At 43.1% G+C, this 16,033-nt stretch overlaps 1 protein-coding gene across 5 annotated transcripts in view; it reads right to left on the reverse strand.

The window, feature by feature from the left end:
* The window catches only part of LOC144600260 (slit homolog 3 protein-like), a 595,019-nt gene that overhangs the window by 40,245 nt on the left and 538,741 nt on the right, over window positions 1–16,033 (reverse strand). For all 5 annotated transcript variants that reach the window (XM_078411831.1, XM_078411833.1, XM_078411834.1 and 2 more), the window contains 2 exons: window positions 8,446–8,609; window positions 5,077–5,201 (listed from right to left, as the gene is read on the reverse strand). In XM_078411831.1, the coding sequence (XP_078267957.1) occupies window positions 5,077–5,201; window positions 8,446–8,609 (289 nt within the window). The remainder of the gene's footprint in view (window positions 1–5,076; window positions 5,202–8,445; window positions 8,610–16,033) is intronic.

A 16,033-nucleotide genomic window follows, 5' to 3' on the forward strand; every position in this document is an offset into this window, starting at 1 on the left:
ATGACAATCACTGCATGTGTGTGAATTACTAAATGACAATCACAGCACCACAATCATGAGAAATCGGAAGTAAATCATAGAACATCTTTGACAACACACTTTGAGGATTTGAGCCTCAATCTGGGACTTGAACACAAAACAAGGGCCATTGGTGCAGGTATGATTAGGGAGGCTCCAAAATTGGTAGCATAGTGGACAGTGAAGAAGGCTGTCCAAGGTTACATTAAGATACAGATTTACTGGGAAAGTGGGTGAAATAGATGGTAGTTGGAATTTAATTCAGACAAATGTGAAGTGATGCATTTTGAGAGATTAAACCAGGGCAGGATGTACAAGTAAATGGCATTGTCCTGAGGAGAGATGTAGAACAGAGAAACTCAGGGGTAGAAGTACATAGTTCCCTGATAATGCCGACTCTGGTAGGCAGGGTGGCGAAGAAGGCATATGGCACACTAACTTTCATTAGTCGTACCATTGAATTTGAGAGTCAGGTTGTCACATTACTGCTGTACAAACTATTGGTGAGAATGCACCAGTGATATTGTGTGCAGTTCTGATCGCCATCTATCAATGACTAAAACTCTGTGTTTGTTTGTGGGTTTGTGTGTATGTGTCAATAGACAATAGACAATAGACAATAGGAGCAGGAGGAGGCCATTCGGCCCTTCGAGCCAGCACCGCCATTCAATGTGATCATGGCTGATCATTCTCAATCAGTACCCCGTTCCTGCCTTCTCCCATTACCCCTTTTTTGGTTTGCACAGCCAAAACGGTACACCATAGTGCCACAATATTTGGCCCACGTTACTCACCATTATCCTGCCCACAATGTCTAACAACTCTCATTGAAATTGAAGCTACATTTTTAAAGCTAGAGACATTTTAAAGTTTAAAAATTCACTTTCAAACCCATTTCCTCAAACTCCTCAGCGTATGACGTCACAATGGGCGACGTTCGACTTGATTTGCTCCTCACTCGCTGAAACAGGATGGCCGCCGATAGCGGGCCCGCCCGCCCGGCCTCAGTCGTTCCCTTGCCCTTCTCCCCTCGCCTGGCCCCTCACTCGACCCCTCGCCTCTCACCCGGCCCCTCGCCTCTCGCCCGGCCCCTCTTCCCTCGCATGGCCCTGGTCCCGGGGGAGACTCGCACGTCGGCAGTCAGCGCTGAATGCACGGGCACTGGTAAGTGGCTTTCGTCGCCAACGGCTCCACGGAGGGGAGTGGGTGGAGGGGAGGGTGGGGGTAGGGGGGAGTGGGGGTGGCGGGAGGAGAGAGAGTGGGTGGGGGGAGGAGGGGGAGAGTTAGGGTGGGGGGGAGGGGGGAGGGGAGGGGGAGCAGAGAGTGGGGGTGGGGGGAAGAGTGGGGGTGGGTAGGAGGGATGGAGTGGGTCAGTGGGGGGAGGAGGGGGGGATAAGGGGGATTGAGTGGGGGGGAATTGAGGGTGCTACACCAATACAGGAGAGTCTTTGGGTCCAGGGCTCACTCAGTCACACCCTCTCCCCTTCCCTGTTCCCCCTCTACGAGGAATGGGCCCAACGTGTCCACTTGGTCTAGTGTTATATAAAGATGTGATTTTGCTACAGAGGGTACAGAAAAGATTAACAAGGATGTCGCCAAACTTGGAGAGTTTGAGTTACAAGGACGACTGGATAGGCTGGGATTATTTTCCATGGAGTGATGGAGACTATGTGATCTTTTGGGCATAGATAAAGTCATGAGGGGCATAGAGAGATAGAGAGTCACAGTCTTTTTCCTAAGTGGGGAGTGTAAAGCCAGAGGACATAGGTTGAACGTGAGATGGTAAAGATGTGATGGGCATCTGAGGGTGGTGTGTATGTGGAATGAGCTACCAGAAGAAGCAGGTATTATTTCAATGTTTAAAAGACATGTGAACAGGTAATAATAATAATAATAATAATATTCATTTATTGTCATTGAAACGAGTACAACGAAATTAAAAAATAGCCAATCCTGACGGTGCGTAACAACATATATGCAATAAATGCAAAAACAAATAAATACAATTATATTAAGTACAAAAGATTTTTTTAACAGTGTTGCCTAGTGCAGAAGGTAGTGTTCAGTTCTCGTATGGCCCTGGGGTAAAAACTGTTCTTAAGTCTGTTTGTTCGGGATTTGATCGACCTGGAAAGGCAAGGTTTAGGGGCAAGAGATAAGGGGCACAGCCAAATGGCACAAGCTCATATAAGCAATGCTCAGCAAGGATGAGTTGAGGTGAAGGGCTTTCTTTGGTGTTGTATGTTTTTATGACTCTCTGACAATATTGCATGGATTTTGCTTGCTGGAAGCACCATACTAGAAGCCTCACCAGTTTGCTTGGATGGACATTAAAGGTGCATTTTTATTTCACCTCATGCAGAATGACCAGAACCTGGTTTTCAAAGATGCTTATTTCTGGGAACTTACAATGCACAAATATTGCTTATCCTCTTTTGCCACATATTCATGTGATCAAGTACTCAGTCGATTTTTTAATAACTGCTATCAATTTCCCCCCACTACCTCCAAAGACGTACAGGTATGTAGGTTAATTGGCTGGGTAAATGTAAAAATTGTCCCTAGTGGATGTAGGATAGTGTTAATGTACGGGGATCGCTGGGCGGCACGGACTTGGAGGGCCGAAAAGGCCTGTTTCCGGCTGTATATATATGATATGATGATATGATATGATAAATGTTTCGGGACTTTTGCTATATTAATGGTAATGAAATACCAAGTGTCACATAATTTATGGGAATAAGGACAGATTAGGAATTTAAGGAGAAGGAAATATTGACGAGCTATTGACAAACTGCAATGAGATTGAGCTATTATTGTCAGCATAGGGAGGGCATTATAGATATTCCAGTATCTTTGAAACATTAACGTGGGAAATAGGAGCAATGAGGGCAGAAAATGGATAATAGGAGCTTTGGATCATAGGAGCTTAAACTGATAGGAATCAGTCATTCAAAAGGCTTCAAGGGTAGCACAGTGGCACAGCGGTAGAGTTGCTGCCTTACAGCACCAGACACCCGGGTTCCATCCGCACGGAGTTTGTACGCTCTCCCCGTGACCACGTGGGTTTTCCCCGGGTGCTCCTGTTTTACCCCATGTTCCAAAGACGTGCAGATTTGCAGGTTAATCGGCCTCTGTAAGTTGTCCCGAGTGTGTTGAATAGAACGTGTACGTGTGCTCGGCGGTCGGCGCGGACTCAGTGGGCCACACGGTCTGTTTCCACACTGTATCTCAAAACTAAATTCAACTAAAACTTGAAGACTACATTCACAACCTTGAACCAATTAGGGTTGCACATCAAATCCCAGCATTTCCTTTCATCAAAAACAAGGTTGAGTTCCTAAAGCCTGGAAGCAAGAGGCTTGGGAGAGGAGAATGAGTGTATTGCAGAGTACATGCCACCTCACATCTCAACACAAGAAGGCATGTAGGCTGACCCCTACATCACCAATCCGGTAACACTGCCAGGACAATGGATCTTTAAGGCCAAGATACAACTCAATCTTTTTAAGAGCCTGATACTTGAAAGCTGCAAGATGGCGCTGGAAAAGTGGTGACACTTTGTGCACTGCCTCACAAGAAATGTACTCAATCGTTGCATTATTCTACTCATGTATTATTGGGCTTATGTGCAGCATGGGTTTAGTTTAGTTTACTATTATTATTGTTAAGGTTAACCGAGGTACAGTGAAAGGCATTTTTGTTGCGTGCTATCCTGTTAACGAGAAAACTATACATGATTACAATCAATTCAGCCACGGTGCAAGATAATGAATAAAGAGTACATTATTTAGTGCAAGTTAAACTCCAATTAAAGATAGTTCAAAGGTGTCAAATGAGGTAGATGGGAGTTCAGGGCTGCACTCTCATTGGTGAGGGGATGGCTCAGTTCCCTGATAACAGCTGGGAAGTCCCAAGCTGAGCTGGGAAGAATCTGTTCGTGAATCTGGGGGTGTGCGTTTTCAAACTTCTGTACCTCTTGCCTGATGGGAGAGGGGAGAAGCGGGACTGACCGGGGTGAGACTGGTCCATGATTATGCTGGTGGCCTTGCCAAGATGGCGTGAAGTGTGGATGGAGTCCATGGAAGGGAGGTTAGTTTGCGTAATGGTCTGGGCTATGATTTTATTGGATTATACGCAAAACAAAGCATTGCACTGTATCTAGATACATGTGAAAAAAAGTATATACTACTACAAATAAAAATTCATTGAAGATTGTTATTCCCCAAGGCTCATAAGTTTGTTCAAGAAGCATCTGAGACATACGAGGCCGGTCGGCCAAGAATCAGTTTCCAAGTTAACTTGCTGCTGGGTTTTGACCTGATTTTTATCCATTAATCTTTCTCTGTAGATGTCAGTGGGAAGCGTGGTACAAGTCATCAACAGCTCCGGTTTGAAATTTCTCTCTTACACTTAAGCAATTTCACTAGATTTGCTATTAAGTCACACTTTAATGGCTGCTTATGAAATAGTCCTACAGACTGCCAAGAAAGCCTCAGGCAACAATGCCCTCGGGAGAGACGGCAAATTGACAAGAAAGTGAAAAAGTCATCCTGTTCGTGCTAAGAGAGCTTCTTTTTGAGATTAATGCTAAAATAAAATTTTGTTTGTGAAACCAAATGACAAAGCACATTATAATTCAATTGCATGTGACGTGCCTACTCAAAGCACAATTTCTTTCAATTACACTGTACTCCAAACAAGATTTTCTCAAAGTCTACATCAAAACAGAACAAACAAAAGCTTTGAGGACCAAATTGAACCGAATCATAAAAGTTAGGAAATGGATAGCAGATGTCGAGAGATGTCCTTTTCTGATTACCAGAGAAAAAAATAGTGCTATTGTTGATTTAGGTCCTTAGGGTAAGAGTATTTGTGAAGATATTATTTACCACGTTGGAAATATCTGAGCCTTTCAAACTGCTTTTCAGTGTGAAACCCCTTCTATTGAGAAACTAAGTGCCATTTTGTATTTTCAGCAATATTTGAGTAAAACTACTCCAGGAGCAAACCTATCCTTTGGGTGAGAGTTTTGGATATTTTCAGCTCAATTCTTACCTTAAACCCATAGGGGCAGGTACATCTGTAGAACTCAACAGGGTCATTGTTACAGGTTCCGTTGTTTTTGCAAGGCCTGGACAGGCAAGGGTTGCATTTGGCCTTTATTGCAATGTTCAGTGGGTCTGTAAAAAAGACGAGAATAATATGTTTCCGAGGTCCCATATGTATTGGCTAAACCTAGTGAAATCACAGGAACAGGCAGCGAATCTATCGTGCTTTAGAACGTACATTCTTGAATCTGGAATTTTCATCAAGGTAAGGTAATACAGGAGAGTGCACAGTACTCTTGTTGGAAAGTCAGGAAGGACATCCAAATTGAAACATTCAATACAAATCATTGAGCCTATTCAAAAAGGTGATGGATGTCCATTTTGTCTATTTAATTAAAATTCAAACTAGTGGTCTTCTTTTTGGGGGCAGTTTCATGCCCGGTAGAGTTGTACTTTACCAGGGTTCGTGCTTACTGATCAGTACATGAAGCTTGGCTAGGTTACATTGTTGGAACCTTGACTTGAGTGTGCTTGACTCCTTTCCACAACATTATCTGTGACAATCTTAGCTCTTCCCAGGTTGAGGTTGAAATGACCATTAAACTGTGGAAAACTACACGGTCACATGAGCAGACAGAATTCATGCCAGAGTAGTAAAACAAGAGGAATATTTCTGGTGCAACCGATGGGCTTATCTCCCCCATTTGGAAAGAGGAGAGCTTGCCTGCTCATCTTAGTTATAGAGTTAGAGGCAGCACAGAAACAAGCCCTTTGGCCCAACTGATCCATGCTGACCTGGATGCTCCATCTAAGCTAGTCCCATTTACCTGCATTTATCCTACATCCCTCTCGACTTTTCCTATCCATGTACCTGTCCAAATGTCTTTTAAATGTTATTATATCCGGCTCAGCCATTTCCTCTGGCATCTCATTCCATATACCCACCACCATCTCTGTGGAAAAGTTGCCCCTCAGGTTCCTATTAAATCTTTCCCCTTTCACCTTAAACCTATGCCTTCTAATTTTTGATTACCTTACCCTGGGAAAATGAGCCCTCAAGATACACCTGAATAAGTTTATCTCTCTGCCTTTTGCGCTCCAAGGAATAACATCTTAGCCTGACCATCCTCTCCATATAGCTCAAGGTCTCGAGTCCTGTCAACATCCTTGTAAATCTTCTCTGTACTTTTTCCAGCTTAATGGCACCTTTCTTATATTAGCATGACTAAGACTAAGCACAATGCTCCAAGTGCAGCCTCACCAATGTATTGTACAACTGTAACATAATGTTCCAACTTCTATACTCACTTCCCTGAATGATGATGGGTAAGGTGGCAAAAGCCTTCTTCACTACCCCATCTACTTGCGACACACTTTCAGGGCACTATGTACTTGTACTCCAGGATCCCTCTGCTTGACAGCACTCCCCAGGGCTATCACATACACAGTGATGGTCCTCCCCTGGTTGGCCTTCCCAAATTCTTCGAGATGGTGTAATACGAGATGTGCAATTGCGATAACTGCAGAGGAGATTTGCAATTGCTTGCCGTAAGGTAACTCAGACATCTCCTCCAAGTGTCTGAGGTGCTCCTTCCTCCCAGAGTCATTGTGCAGATTCCCCACACATCAAGCAGACCACAGATCTCATCTTCATCACATGACAAATCCATAGGAAGTAACACTGGCCTTTATCATGGCCTTCCTCAACCTCACTAAATCTTCACCACAATCAGTCAGGAGAGATGATGGAGAGTCCTTCTCAAATTTGGCTGACCGCAGCTATGCAATGCCATTTTAGGTCAGCTACCTTATGACATTCAAACCTGATGCTATCGGCCAAATGCCAGTCTCGACTCAGATCAGCAAGGACATATTACAATTCAAACCCCCTTTTTAATCATTCTCACCACAGAATTGGACCTTTTTAATCATTCTCACCACAGAATTGGACCTTATCTCTAGCAAGGTTCCAGGTATAGAAGTGTTGATCAATGGAACACACACAAACTGTTCAACCTGCGTTCTCATCATCTGGTCATTCCCAACCAAAGATACTAGAGGAGCAAGATGAACCACTCCTTTGAAATCGCCTATACTGAAGTGTAGTCTGCAAAGGAGCGTAACATCCGCCATTTTAGTAAGCAAAACCAGCCGTTCGTTATGCCTTTCGTAGTGTAATCAGTGTTTTGGGGGAACTATGTGTGATGATACCATAAAAATGCAGAATATATCTCATCTATCAATTCACAGATTTTTGTTATTTTTCTTTTTAAATGTTTCTGCAAGTTTCTGCCTACCAAAATGGCACCATGACATGCTACGGTTTTTAGGGAGTGGTCCAACTTGCTCATCTCTATTATCTTTGTTCCCAACCTTGGGCATCAATTTACAGTATATGTGCAGGCTTGGAGCCTGAGATTCAATTCTTTGTTGACCTCTTCTGTGGACTAGATATTAAAATGGGTCTTATATTGAACATCTGGAAAATAAACATGCCCGACCAATCTGTGCCATCAGTACAACACCACTATCAGGATACATGGCAAGACTCTGGAAAATGGAGACCACTTTCCATTGTGTGAGAGCCACTCTCAGTGAAGGCAGACATTGACAAGGTAATTCATTGTCCATTGGACACAAGCTCAGCTTTTGAGTCTTTTGTGTCTCTGTCTTCCATGGAATCGTTTTTTTTTTTCTCTCTGCTGTTCTTTATTTTTTTGCAAGACAGCTTTTTTTCTGCTTGTCAGTTTGCAAAGGAACTTGTAAGTTGTGGTTCTCTAATTCCTGACTGGAATTACGTTACACCAAATTTGGTCCATGTAATACAAACAATCTCCACTTGGAGGACCACAAACGGCTCTTCAGCCACCTCAGGTTCCATGGGACAGAATTGGAAACCAGTCATCCCTGCTGGAGAAGAAGAGAATCCTGCTCAAGTCTTGTGCAAAAAGCAAGTGCTCTTAAATGTTTGTTAACTCTTAGGTTAGCAGATTGAGTATTAAACACAAAAGACTTTCTCAGTTCTGATGAAGGCATTCTGCTTTGTACACCTTAACTCCGTTTTTCTGTCCACATGTACTTCCAGCATTTTCTCTTTTTATTTCATATTTCTGGCATCTGGGAGTGTTTGAATTTTCATAACTGTATTTTCAAAACTGTTGCTTTTGGAACTCTCCAATTTTAACGAACAAACAACGCGAAAATGTTGAAATTCATATTGGGTTGTCTGAATTCTGTACCTAATGTTCCAAACTGTGCTGGCCGTATAGACATACTAAAATGACCCTGCATTTCTCAGCAAGAGTGACTTTCTTGAACTAATAAGATAAATGTTGACTGTTTAGAGTCTTTCTTTGTGTTATCCAAGGCTACGTACCTTTGCAATGGAACTTGTTTGTGGGTGTTGTTAGGAGAAGTTTCTCATTCATGTCCTCAGGTCCTATGCAGCGGGCAATACCTGGCTCCTTGTAGCCTGTCTTCACCCATTCAGACAGCCAGCGGAGGTTGCAATCACAGTACAGAGGATTGGCCCCAAGTGCTCTAGTGACAGAGAGAAAATGAACAAAGAGTCATGCCCAATGTCTGGTGAATCATTTGAACCTCAGCAGATAGTATAGAACATAGAACAGTACAGCACAAGAACATGCCTTTCGGCCCACAATGCCTGTACTATACATGATGCCAAGACCATCTCTTATCTTTACCCAGAAGTACAACTGTTTCCTGACTTCAACTAAAAGGAAAGCCTGGTCACAGAATTGCAGAACATTTCAAAATGGAAGGAGGACATGTAGCCCATCAAGTCCATGCCAGTTCTATTTAAGAGTCTCTTGTGCTTCCATCTTACATGGAAACAATTCTTTCCGAGACTGTTCTTCTTTTTCTGCCAGTAACTTTGAAGTTGTTCTCTAATTTCTGATAGAAATTGCATTGTAACCAATTTGGTCTGTGTAATTTAAACGGCATTCTCTAATTAATCAATCATGTTATATCCAATGTTTCTTGTTCAAAATGACAATCTGCATTGCCACTCTGTCTCCTGGCATTTTTTGTGGAACTACTGTCCCTTCTATTCCTTGGCGTTCAATCTGCATTGCAGGCCTATTATCACTAACTTAATCTTACACTGTTTGAAGTCTCTTTTGAATTGTCATGAACTCTATTAAAAAATGATATGACCAGTTTTCTCACAGTAGATTGAGCTAAAATACACCAAAAGAATCAATGGTCTTTCTAATTCAAATTACTATCAGGATAAATAGCTTGGCCAACATTTTGGAGTCGGCAGTGAGTACAGAAATTTACACATAAATCGTGTTATGACTACCAGCATAAAACAAATGTGGGTAATACAAGGCAAATTTCCCCAGTTCCAATAACTACACATTCTAAATTCCTTCACTTCGCTTTTAAGAGCTCTACATTCATGAACAATTACTTTATCAATTATGATTTACATCCAGACCAAATCTCTCCTTAATGCCAACCCACACTATTGATTTGAATATTATTTTATAAGCTGTTAAAAGGCAGATCCGTGATACCTCAATGTGCTATCAATGTGCTCAACATCACTCTCTGCTCCACCTGCGATACCTCAATGTGCTATCAATGTGCTCAACATCACTCTCTGCTCCACCTGCGATACCTCAATGTGCTATCAATGTGCTCAACATCACTCTCTGCTCCACCTGCGATACCTTTATCCTCACAACGCCATTATTCTCTCTAAGCTTCATGATCATTCCTGAATGCACTGATAATACTCGGCTTCTTTTCTCTTCTACTAGTAGATATTTCACTTCTGTTTCCCATTCAACAATAAAATCCATTTTATCCAATCAGTGGCATGTTCGTTTTCCCAGTCACTCAAAGCCAAATTCAGGTTCCTTCCTGCTATGTACAGTACCTAAAGGTTTTCTCCGAGATCTTCGGTTTCCTCCCACACTCCAAAGACGTACAGGTTTGTAGGTTAATTGGCTGGGTAAATGTAAAAATTGTCCCTAGTGGGTGTAGGATAGTGTTAATGTACGGGGATCGTTGGGCGGCACGGACTTGGTGGGCCGAAAAGGCCTGTTTCCGGCTGTATATATATGATATGATATGATATGATAAATATACAGACGTTCCCTTCTCTCTCCCTCGTTTCTCTATCAAAACCCTGAAAATGCACACACCTTATAAATGTGCCCTCACGTATTATTCAAAATGAAGCACTCAACTCTATATCTGCCCTATCACTTTGACATCAAGTTTCCGTCTTGGTGTATAGGCCTCTGCATTGCCTCAGTCCATCTGCTGCTGAAACCCTCACCATATCTTTGTTCCACTTGACTAATCCAACACAGTCCTCATTTTCACATCCCACCCAGCCTATTCCAATGCCCACACTCCTTCCACAGTATCCGTCATTCTAGGTCGTCCACCTTTGGAAGTAGCCAGGGTCCTAAACTCTGGAATTCAATCCATAGAATTCTCCACTGCTCCTTCCTCCAGTCAACCCCCCTCTTCAGCCTAACATTTGATTATGTGCCTCAATATCTACTTCTGTCCACCTTTGTCAAACATTCCTGTGACGTGCCTTGGGGAGTTTTGTGGTGGAATGTTGAAATAACCTTCAGAAAACAAACCATGCAGTTACCTTATGTGTCAGGTCGACAACCAGAACTCCCAAAGAATGATTTAATATGGAGGTATTCTTTGAATGGTGCAACACAGAAGAGGTAAAATGGCAGGTTGAACCAGATATCGATAAGCAATGCCACACAATTACTCCCGACCTCCAACCTCCAACTCATCATAATCACCATGTCTACCATTTCCTTCCAAGTATTTATTCTACCTGATTTTCTATTCAAAGGTTTCAAATGTTTCAAAGGTCTTTTATTGTCACGTGTACCAATTAAGGTGCAGTGATATACAAATTACCATACAGCCATACGAAAAAAAATCAACAAGACACACAACTACATAAAAGTTAACAAAGTTAAAGTTAACGGGCGGCACGGTGGCGCAGCGGTAGAGTTACTGCCTTACAGCGAATGCAGCGCCGGAGACTCAGGTTCGATCCTGGCTACGGGCGCCGTCTGTACGGAGTATGTACGTTCTCCCCGTGACCTGCGTGGGTTTTCTCCGAGATCTTCGGTTTCCTTCCACACTCCAAAGACGTACAGGTTTGTAGGTTAATTGGCTGGGCAAATGTAAAAATTGTCCCTAGTGGGTGTAGGATAGTGTTAATGTGCTGGGATCGCAGGGCGGCACGGACCCGGTGGGCCGAAGGGCCTGTTTCACCGCTGTATCTGTATCTCCAAATCTAAACATCCACCACAGCGGATTCCCCACATTCCTCACTGTGATGTAAGGCAATAAAGTCCAAACTTCTTCCTCTTTATTCTCCTGCAATCGGGGCAGTCGAACCATCTGTCAGGGCGGTCGAAACTCCCACAGCCGGCGGTCGAAGCTCCCGTGTTGGGGCGGTAAAAGCCTACACGTTGGGGAAATCGAAACTCCCGCGTTGGGGCGATTGAGATCCCCGCGTTGGGGCAATCGAAACTCCCGCGGCTTGGAGTTCCTGAAATTGGTCTCTGAACAAAGACCCGGACTCCGTGATGTTAAGTCTGTAAGCACCCATGGTGGAGCTCTGAGATCGATCCCTGGCTAAGGGATCGTGGGCTCCACAATGTTAAAGTCCGCAGGCAACCGCAGCGCAGCTCTCAAAATTGGTCCCAAACAAAGGCCACCAACTCCTCAATGTTAGGCCGCAGTGTGGACGGAGATATGATACGGGAAAAAAATAACATCTCCGTCGAGGTAAGAGATTAGAAAAAGTTTCGCCTGACCCCCCCCACCCAGGGCCGTTTTTACAGCATTATGGGCCCCCGGGCAAAGCAGTGTACTGGGGCCCCTACCGTTACTCTTCCCCACCCCCCTTTCCCTACCAGCCCCCCCCTGTCGTGCCGGCGAAAAGCACTTACCGAAAAGCACTTAGCGATGGACTTAGGGTGCTACATTGTTGCGAAAAGCACTTACGGATCGCTGTGAGAAGCACTTAGTGACCGAAAATGTTGCGAAAAAAGCACTTATTGAACCTACATTTTTAAAGTAGTATTTATTTATTGCAAGTCACTTAACATACACAGATCAGCATGGGGCCCCTATGCTCGTGGGCCCCCGGGCAAGTGCCCATCAGGCCCTTGCGTTAAGACGGCCCTGCCCCCCCCCCCCATAAAACAAGCTAAAGAACACTAAAAACACACATTTAACACTTACTATTAAAACAGAAAGAAGGAAAGGACAGACAGACTGTTGGCGAGGCAGCCATTGCTGGCGCCACCTGGTGGAAGATTGAAACACCGGAGGAATAAAAGCTTGCATCTTAGGTCTGAGCTTAACAAAACTGAAAGGATGATATGCAAAATCAATGTTCCATTCAATCACTGGTTATGGGATCTTTGAAACCATTTGTGAATTAAAGAAACAAAAAGACCAGCCATAAAAGTCACAAAACACTGAAAGTGTTTTTTATCATTGTATTTGGAGAATGAAAGAGAATTAAAAGGTTTTTAATTAACTCATTCTGACCTTGGTGCAAAACAAAGGATGCTCCCTCATTTCATAAAATGTATGATATAAGTTATAAAATGTATGATATGTGTTCTTCATTACAAATGGTGCTATAATCTATGCACGTTTTTATCAGAACTGGCTCAGCAGAGACTCTTGTTTAATAAGCAAATGATAATGCAGGGCATGTGTTATAAATCCTCTTAACAACAACTGTTCAGCCTCCAATGAAACACATTAGTGCAATAATCCCTTATGAATACATTAATTTTGCACAGCACGTCATTCCTTAATCTTGTTTCTAACCTGGCCATCTAAGCAGCTGTTGGCAATGGTTTACTTGTACTTGCAATCGGCTTGAAAGGAACTTTTGATTAGTTTTGAATTAGTTTTGCATGCTAATTAAAAAATCACTCCGCTTTGCATTACAATCTACCCACTCGTCTTATTCCAAGTTGGTGAAGGTAAGTGTAAGTGTATAAGTATATAAAATGTGGAGAAGCAGAGATAATGTAGACAGTCAGAACCTTTTTCCCCCAGGTGGAAATATCAAATGCAAGAGGGCACAGCTTTAAGGTGAGAGGATCAAAGTTTAACGGAGACTAGACCAAGTGGACCCGTTGGGCCCAAACCTCTCCTGCATTGGTGCAGCACCCTCTCCTCCCCCCCTCCCCCCTCCTCAACCCCCTCCCCTCCCCAACCCCTCCCCCCCCCCCACACCATCCCCCCTCCCTCCCTCCACCCCCCTCCCTAGGAGATAGATTTAAACTTTAAAATGTGAATAACTTTTAAAATATAACACCGATTTCAATGAAACTTCTTCCATTAGCACCAAAGGGACGACGGTGAGCAAGGTGGGCCTAAAATTGTCGCGCTATAGTGTACCGTTTTGGCTGTAGTTCAGGAACAAACAAACAAACGAGAGTTTTAGTATATAGATGGTTAAAGGTTTTTTTTTTACACAGAAAGTGGTGGGTGATTGGACGTACTGCCAAAGGTAGTGGTGGAGGCAGTTACGATAGTGGTATTTAAGAGGCTTTTTGATAGGCACATGGATATGCAGGGAATGGAGCAAGATGGATCACCTGCAGACAGAGGAGATTAGTTTAACTTGACAAGATGTTCAGCATTGACATTAAAGGGCTGTGCCTGAGCTGCATTGTTCTATGTTAATATATATTAAGATGTATCCTTGACTAGATCCATGAATGTCTGCTCATGGCTGTAGTCTGTTTAAAGATAAATTGCACCAACGATTCCTCAGAAATTCAATGGCACTGACCAAGGATGAACTTTACCTTTAACGGTATTCGTGTCTAATCTTTAACATTTACTTGCGAAGGTAGACAAGCATTGGTTCAGTGAGCAGCTGAAGAAGCAGCATTTCTTCCATTTCAATACTGCACCTTCGGTCTCAACATGAATTTTGTACTCAAGACTCCGAAGTGATTCTTGAACCTGCAGCCATCCAGCTCAGAGCTGAGAGTGGTTCCACTGATTCATAACAGACGCAAAATGCATACGAGTGTTATAGTTTCTGAACTCAAATTGCAAATGCAAGTTATCAAATGCAGCCCCCTGTAACTTGGTGCAGACTCTTCAAAACAATACTATTAAATGGTCCCTTTCCTGGACATTTGTACACAAGAATGTCATTGACGAATCACATTGTTTACTGTGCCACGGCTCCAATTAATACTGAAGGCAGAGTCAGTGAGTTTGAGATAGGACTGGTTGAAAAAAAACATTCTGCAGCTATGGAGACATTGGCCAAAGATGTGAACAAATTAAGAATTGAGAAAATGAATAACAAGTGAACCTCACTGTAGAATACAAGAATTGTACTGAAATGTGGATGGTGGTGACTTAAAATCACCTGAGTATAAAACAACAGCAGTGGTTGCAAAACTGACCAAGTAATTGTGTGCAGGAAAGAACTGCAGATGTTGGTTTCATATGAAGGCAGACACAAAATGCTGGAGTAACATAGCGAGACAGGCAGCATCTCTGGGGAGAAGGAATGGGTGACGTTTCAGGCCAAGACCCTTCTTCAGACTGAAGGAATGGGCGACGTTTCAGGTCGAGTCCCTTCTTCAGACTGAAGAAGGGTCTTGACCCGAAACGTCACCCATTCCTTCTCTCCAGAGATGCTGCCTGTCCCGCTGAGTTACTCCAGCATTTTGTGTCTACCAAGTAATTGTGTGCATCAACCCCTGCCTCCTGACTACCACAGTATGTGTGGAAGTAAACATACATAAATACGTAACTGTTAAGATTTCCTAACATTTCACTTAATCGCTGTCCAGTGTAAAGCTGAGAAAATATTCAAATTGAATACAATTTAATAAAGAAAAGTGGTGGGAAATATCTCCAAATACAGCTGGATGGTAGAAAGTCCGCCAACATTCTCAACCCAAAACATCACCTATCCGTATTCTCCAGATGTGCTGCCTGACTTGCTGAGTTGCTCCAGCAACGTGTGTGTTCTTTTCCTGTAAACCAGCATCTGCAGTTCCTTGTGTCCATTATTAATCTACTGACTGGTCAATCCACCATCATCAAATGAAGCAAGAGAAGCAAGAGATGTAAAAGGCATTCACTGGGAGTTACACTGGGAGGGCATGCACTTTAGCAAGTAGAAACACCACACTGCCTGCGCAACTATATTGCAGCAAAATGTCGTGTATGAAGGTTAAAAATAGAATTTGTTGTACTCCAAAGATAACATGGCTTTGCAAATCAAAAAATTGCTGAAATTAAATTCAGAATCAATGACGTATTTTCAGTAGCTGATGTTGCTGTAGAAGGTTTACAATATGGAAAGCTGCCGAAATTCCATTTAGAAGGGTCCAGGCTCCCGCGATGGCGAGACTGACATATGATGAAAGAATGGATCGACTGGGCTTCTTAAAGGATTGGACAGGCTAAATGCAGGAAAAATGTTCCCGATGTTGGGGCAGTCCAGAACCAGGGTTGACAGTTTAAGAATAAGGGGTAGGCCATTTAGGACTGAGATGAGGAAAAACGTTTTCACCCAGAGAGTTGTGAATCTTTGGAATTTTCCGCCACAGAAGGCAGTGGAGGCCAATTCACTGGATGTTTTCAAGAGAGAGTTAGATTTAGCTCTTAGTGCTAAAGGAATCAAGGGATATGGGGAAAAAGCAGGAACGGGGTACTGATTTTAGATGATCAGCCATGATCATATTGGATGGTGGCACTGGCTCGAAGGGCAGAATGGCCTCCTCCTGCACTTATTTTTCTATGCTTCAGCATTTGGTCAGCTTTGAAAGGATGGACATTCACTTTAAATCAAGATTCACAAACCTTCTTCTGAGACTGGAGCATGACTGACAAACAAAATCCTTAGAATTCCCAAGGCATGACCCTTTGGGAAACTAAAG

Source organism: Rhinoraja longicauda, chromosome 14 (assembly GCF_053455715.1).
Source record: "Rhinoraja longicauda isolate Sanriku21f chromosome 14, sRhiLon1.1, whole genome shotgun sequence".
In the NCBI taxonomy this organism is placed as follows: Eukaryota; Metazoa; Chordata; class Chondrichthyes; order Rajiformes; family Arhynchobatidae; genus Rhinoraja; species Rhinoraja longicauda.